Source organism: Panthera pardus, unplaced genomic scaffold, assembly GCF_024362965.1.
Source record: "Panthera pardus isolate Hobbes unplaced genomic scaffold, ASM2436296v1 HiC_scaffold_16, whole genome shotgun sequence".
Lineage (NCBI taxonomy): Eukaryota > Metazoa > Chordata > Mammalia > Carnivora > Felidae > Panthera > Panthera pardus.
In genome coordinates, this window is record NW_026526721.1 from 157,340,880 (window position 1) to 157,348,043 (window position 7,164).

The 7,164-nt window shown below is 50.0% G+C and overlaps 1 protein-coding gene across 1 annotated transcript; it reads left to right on the forward strand.

Moving 5' to 3' along the window:
- The first annotated feature begins 493 nt into the window (after window positions 1-493).
- LOC109250229 (uncharacterized) lies at window positions 494-5,524 on the forward strand. Its single transcript, XM_053904141.1, is given in 3 exon segments — window positions 494-3,980; window positions 3,982-4,166; window positions 5,011-5,524. Coding segments are annotated over 3 exon segments (3,549 nt in total). The 5' UTR covers window positions 494-647; the 3' UTR covers window positions 5,042-5,524.
- The last annotated feature ends 1,640 nt before the right edge of the window (window positions 5,525-7,164 follow it).

Here is a 7,164-nt window from a genome sequence, read left to right on the forward strand (position 1 = left end):
CACGCGCCTGACTTACCCTATGTGTAGTCCCACGGCGTAAGCTACAGGATTCGAGTGGGCTCTAACCCGATTTCCGCGGCGATCCTCATATGGCTTAAGGCGGTCAAATTTTTTGATCCAAGCAGGGGGTTTATACCTGCCCGCCTATGCTAAGAGGCACCTAAGTTCCCGCGAGGGACACGGACAGGCGAGTACGCGAGTACTTCTGTGTCAGTCTAAATGTATTGTCACCCCTGGGCCCTTGTAATTACCGCCATCCTAATCATAATTTTCTCTGTGGGGCTGGCCGAAACGGCACCAGAAAGTCGGAACCGCTGCGAAAGATTCTTGTTAGTTTTTGTTTTTCTTTCATGGGTCGGATGCTTTATTGGAATTAAGTGTTTTCTCGGCTAATCAGAATTCATTATTCCATCCTTTATTCCTCTCTCTCCTTCCTCAGCTCCCTGCGGCTTTTCCTCCCGCCCCTCCGCCCGGGGCCCAGCCAAGCCTCCGGGAGTCTCACCCTCAGAGGTCGCCTGCACAAACTCCTCCACTGCTAGTTTCAGCCACTTCAGGGCCCCCTCCGTGCCACCCCCTGGCCAGCGGCACCCCCCCGCATCCGTGCTGCCCGTGCCCCCTTCCCTTCTCCTCTTCCTCAGAATCATAACATGGGCCAAACGCAGAGCACCCCTCTTTCCCTCCTCCTCACCAACTTCAAGGATGTAAGAGCTAGAGGACACAGCTTAAGCCTAGACATTCGCAAAAGAAAGTTGATCACCTACTGCCGCTCTGAATGGCCCACCTTTGGGGTCAATTGGCCTACAGAGGGAACCTTCTGCCTCCCTGTGGTCCTTAAAGTAAAATCAAGGATTTTCCTACCAGGGAAAGAAGGTCACCCAGATCAGAGTCCCTATATTCTGGTGTGGCAAGATTTAGAGGAAAATCCACCTCCTTGGATGGCCTCTTTCTTAACAGCAGGGTCATGCCAAATCCTAGCGGCTAAACCTATCAACCCTCCCAAGCCGCTAACTCCAACTGCACCCCCTGTCCTCCCCGACAGCCAATATTTACTTTCTCTCGACCCTCCCCCTTACCAGATTCCCCCCTTTATTTCACAAGCTGCCCCCATCCCTGCTCCTGACCCCACTCCCCCTGCGCCGGCAGAGCCTCCCATAGCCCAGCCGATGGAAGAACTAGAGAATAGGGAGGCTCAACCCGCGCTCATGCCTAATGGGGGCGAAATCCAAGGGCCAGCTGGACGCACCCATAGGCGGGCCCCACATGAGCCAGGACTCCGCCTTCCTGACTCCACCGTAGCTTTACCCTTACGGGAAATAGGGCCTCCTGATGATACGGGGAACCCCCGACTTCAATACTGGCCATTCTCTACCAGTGACCTGTATAACTGGAAAACCCAGAATGCCCGATTTTCTGATAACCCTAAAGATTTAATAGCTCTCCTGGACAGCGTTATGTTCACCCATCAACCCACCTGGGATGATTGTCAGCAACTCCTCCGAATCCTGTTCACCACCGAGGAGCGAGAAAGCATTCAATTGGAAGCAAGAAAGCTGGTGCCTGGAGATGACGGCCAACCCACTGCTAACCTTGATCTCATTAATGCAGCTTTTCCCTTGACCTCACCCCCACAGGATGGCTGGGACTACAACACGGCAGAAGGTAGGGGACGGCTGCGCATTTATCGCCAGACTCTAATGGCGGGTCTCCGGGCTGCTGCACGCAAGCCCACTAATTTGGCAAAAGTGTATTCAGTAATACAAGGTAAGACAGAGAGCCCTGCCGCTTATTTAGAAAGATTAATGGAAACCTTCAGACAGTATACCCCCATGAACCCCGAGGCCCCCGAAAATCAAGCTGCTGTTGTAATGGCCTTTGTAAATCAGGCAGCCACTGATATTAAAAAGAAACTCCAGAAACTAGAGGACCTGGAGGGAAAACAGATTCAGGACTTACTCCGCATTGCCCAGCATGTCTATAATAATAGAGAGACTCCAGAGGACAGGCAACTTAAAGCTACCGAAAAAATGACCAAAGTCCTGGCCGCTGTTGTCCAAAAGCCCCTGGATAAAGACCAATGTGCCTATTGCAAAGAAAAAGGCCATTGGGCCCGAGAATGCCCTAAAAAGAAAAAGCCACGTCATAATCAAAAACTGTGGCAGCCAAAAACCACACCCGCCCTCGTCACTCAAGATGCAGAATAGGGAAGACGGGGTTCGGATCCCCTCCCCAAACCTAGGGTAACGCTACAAGTGGAGGGGAACCCAGTGCAATTCCTAATCGACACAGGGGCACAACATTCGGTCTTGATCAGACCCCATGGAAAAATTTCTAAAAAATCTTCCTGGGTCCAAGGGGCTACCGGAATAAAAAAATATCCCTGGATCACCCAGAGGACTGTGGACCTAGGAAATGGAAAGGTCACCCATTCCTTCCTAGTCATCCCCGACAGCCCCTGCCCCTTATTAGGAAGAGACTTACTCACTAAAATGGGGGCCCAGATTCATTTTACGCCAGGGGGCCCCCAAGTGACTAGCCCTCACAACCAACCCATGACCATAGTTGCTCTAAGATTAGAAGATGAATATCAACTCCATCAGGAGCCACCCTCGCAAAGTCAAAACATAGAGCCCTGGCTCCAGCAGTTTCCGGAAGCATGGGCTGAAACCGGGGGTATGGGGTTGGCTAAACATTGCCCAGCTCTATTCATAGAGCTGAAACCGGGGGCAGATCCAGTTCGGGTCCGGCAATACCCGATGTCAATGGAGGCCAGAAATGGCATCACGCCACATATCCGTCGCCCCCTAGACTTAGGCATCTTGCGTCCCTGCCATTCAGCCTGGAACACCCCCCTGCTGCCTATACGAAAACCTAACAGTGCGGACTACCGTCCAGTACAAGATCTAAGAGAAGTTAACCGCCGAGTCATGGACATACACCCAACAGTACCCAACCCCTATACCCTCCTAAGTGCCCTCAGCCCAGAAAGACAATGGTATACTGCCCTTGATTTAAAAGATGCTTTTTTCAGCCTGCCTCTGGCCCCCAAAAGCCAAGAGCTCTTCGCCTTCGAGTGGTCCGACCCTGAGAGGGGCATAAATGGACAACTCACCTGGACCCGGCTCCCCCAAGGATTTAAAAACTCACCCACCTTATTCGATGAGGCACTTCACGAGGATCTGGGTGAGTACCGGAATCAAAACCCCGAAGTGACTCTCTTGCAGTACGTCGACGATCTTTTAATCGCCGCTGAAACTGCCGAAGCTTGCTTGCAAGGCACCAGGAACCTCCTCCGGACACTTGGTGCCCTGGGGTACCGGGCTTCAGCAAAGAAGGCCCAAATTTGCAGGTCCGAGGTAACCTACTTGGGGTATCTGTTAAGAGAAGGCCAGCGGTGGCTCACTGATGCACGGAAGGAAACCGTCCTCCGCATCCCCCGACCCACAACGCGAAGGCGGGTGAGAGAATTCCTGGGATCGGCCGGGTTCTGCCGCTTGTGGATACCTCGGTTCGCCGAGATGGCTAAGCCTCTTTACCTGGTCACCCCAGGTAAACAGGCGCCCTTTGAGTGGACCGAGGAAACTGAGCAGGCTTTCCAACAAATTAAACTCGCCCTGTTGTCGGCGCCAGCCTTAGGGCTCCCCGATGTCTCCAAACCCTTCCATCTCTTCGTAGATGAAAACAAGGGGGTAGCCAAAGCAGTGCTGATGCAACTCCTTGGCCCATGGCCCAGGCCCATTGCCTATCTTTCAAAAAGACTAGACCCAGTAGCGGCTGGCTGGCCCCCTTGCCTCTGTATGATCGCTGCTACAGCTCTAATGGTAAAGGATGCTGATAAGTTAACTATGGGACAAGAGTTACATGTTACAACCCCTCATGCCATCGAGAGAGTCCTCAAACAACCTCCTGACCGATGGATAAGTAACGCCCGACTGGTTCACTACCAGGGACTATTATTAAACCCCCTCAGAATCATTTATGCTCCCCCCCCGAACACTAAACCCTGCCTCCCTGCTACCAGACCCGGACTTAGATACCCCTCTCCATGACTGTGCTGAGATATTGGCACAGGTTCATGGAGTTCGGGAAGATTTACAGGATCACCCTCTACCAGACGCTGAGGTTACCTGGTTCACTGACGGCAGTAGCTTTGTACATCAGGGTCAAAGGTACGCAGGGGCAGCAGTCACAACTGAAACTGAGACTGGGCAGAGCGTTTGCCAGCTGGCACCTCTGCCCAACGGGCTGAACTTGTGGCCTTAACCAAGGCACTGACTCTGGGAAAAGACAAGAGACTAAACGTGTATACCGATAGCAGATATGCTTTTGCTACGGCCCACATACATGGAGCTATATATAGAGAGAGGGGACTGTTAACTGCAGAGGGGAAAACTATCAAAAACAAAGAAGAAATATTGGCTCTTTTAAAGGCACTCTGGCTGCCTAAACGACTAGCCATCATACATTGCCCAGGCCACCAAAAACCGATCACACCGGTGGCCATAGGAAATAATTTGGCTGACCAGGTGGCTCGAGAGACAGCCTTACAGGTGGACTGTGCTTTAATGACCACCCTACCAGACCCCGGTTCAGCTAGTTTACCAGAAAATCCTGCCTACACTAAAGAAGACCTAAACTGGATCCAAAAATTACCTTTAACTCAGTGCCTTAACGGATGGTGGAGAGCAGCAGACTGTAGCATAATTCTCCCAGAAGAAATGGGAAATAAAGTCTTATCCAAGATGCACCGAGCCACTCATATGGGCACCAGAAAAATGCAGGACTTAATAAGACATGCTAGGATCACCATTAGAGACTCCAGGACAAAAATTGAACAGATAGTTGCTAGCTGTAAAGCTTGCCAACTAACTAACGCTACCAACCACGGGAAAAACCCTGGCTCCAGGACCCGCGGAACCAGGCCGGGAGCCTATTAGGAAGTAGACTTCACCGAGGTAAAGCCTGGAAAATATGGATATAAATATTTATTAGTGTTTATAGATACCTTTTCAGGATGGACAGAGGCCTTCCCCACCAAGCATGAGACTGCGCAGGTAGTGGCAAAGAAAATGTTGGAAGACATCATGCCCAGGTACGGATTCCCTACCCTAATAGGATCAGACAATGGACCAGCATTTATTTCAAAGGTAATACAAGGGATAGCTCAGTTTACTGGGGCTGATTGGAAACTACATTGTGCATATAGACCCCAAAGCTCAGGACAGGTAGAAAGAATGAATAGAACTCTAAAAGAGACCTTAACTAAATTGACCATGGAGACTGGCGCTAATTGGGTAGTCTTACTCCCCTACGCTCTGTTCAGGGTGCGGAACTCCCCTTACAAACTGGGATTAACCCCCTTTGAAATCATGTATGGAGTCCCCCCCCCCCCCCCCATAATTCCCAACCTACAGTCTAATGTGTTAACTGAATTTGATGATCATAAACTTCTTATTTCCCTGAGGGAACTCCAGCACACCCACCAGGAAGTTTGGCCCAGACTGAGAGCCATTTATGAGACCGCCCCCCCCCCCCCGAGCCCCATCACTACCGACCCAGAGACTGGGTATACGTGCGGAGACATAAGCAAGAGACCCTCCAGCCACGGTGGAAGGGACCCTACATTGTGATCCTGACTATGCCCACCGCTCTCAAGGTCGACGGGATTGCTACCTGGATCCATTACACCCATGCTCGACCAGCTGATCCCTTTGCAGTTTGAGAAGACTTCGTGTCGGAAGCCAACACAGCCTGGACAGTTGACCAGAGTAAGACCCATCCTTTAAAATTAACTCTGCGCCGAAGACCCAGACCAGCTCCTGACCCATAATGACCAAAAAAAGAACACTCATCAGCATACTCCTACTCACTTTCTACGGACTGATAAGTATTGCGGGCAACCCTCATATCCCCTATACCTTAACATGGGAAATTATTAATTTAGAAACTCATGAAGTCTATAATACCACCACTAAATCAGATACCCCCTTAAATTCTTGGTGGCCCGACCTATATTCAACCTAGAAGATGTAGCTGTCTCCATGGGATTACTCCCTCATCCCTCTGACCTTATCCTTACCCCAGGGAAACGCCAACGCCGAGCCCCTGCACGCGTATATGGGTATAGACCTGGGGAACGAGAAAGTCTAAGCCAGAGGGGATTTTATGCATGCCCAGGGTTCGGACTGAATGCTCGCACCACATGTGGAGGAATTTTAAGCTACTACTCTAAGTCCTGGAGTTGTGTCACTACCAATGATGGAAGCTGGAAATGGAACGTAAAACCCCATTATATTGACATGAAATTTGCTAGCCCCTGCCCCAAACACAAGCTATCCAGAACCTCTACCTGTAACCTTGTCCGCATTAAATTTCTAGAAGATGGAAAAAAAGATACTAGATGGACCTCTGGACTTAATTGGGGAATCTATTTATATTGGGGGCCACCCTACTATGCAACTGTTATTCAGATAAAACTAAAGGCAGAACCCAAGACTCTACCAACCCTAGTAGGGCCAAACCAATCAGTAGGGCCCCCGAATAAGCCCGATCCTACCCAACGGCCCACAGATAAGAGCACTAATCCTCCCAATTCTCCGTCCACTCAAGCAGTCCCTATAGTCAGGACTACTTCAAAAAAAAACCCCTCCCACACTCCCTCCCACAACCCCTCCATTAACCCTGGGGGCCCGTCAAAAATTCAAACCCCATTTAGAAATGACCCCTTATGGACAATGATAAATTCCACTTATCAGGCCTTAAACCATACGAACCCTAAGGAGACAGAAGCTTGTTGGCTATGCTATTCTATACAACCTCCATTTTACGAGTCAGTAGCAATAGTAGGAAACTATAGCACCGCAAACAACTCAGACTCTTGCAATTGGGGACAGAGAAGACCCGGCCTCACACTACCAGTACTTACAGGAAATGGGACATGTATAGGAACAGTGCCAACAAAATATAGCCACTTATGCATAAATAACAGAAATATATTCAATACTTCAGAAAATTGGATTATTCCACCAGATAACTCATGGTGGCTTTGTTCTCATGCGGGATTAACTCCTTGCCTCTATAAAGATATGTTCAATCAGTCAGAATTCTGTATAATGGTAATTGTGTTCCCAAAAATCATATACCACACAACTGAGTATGTAGACCAGA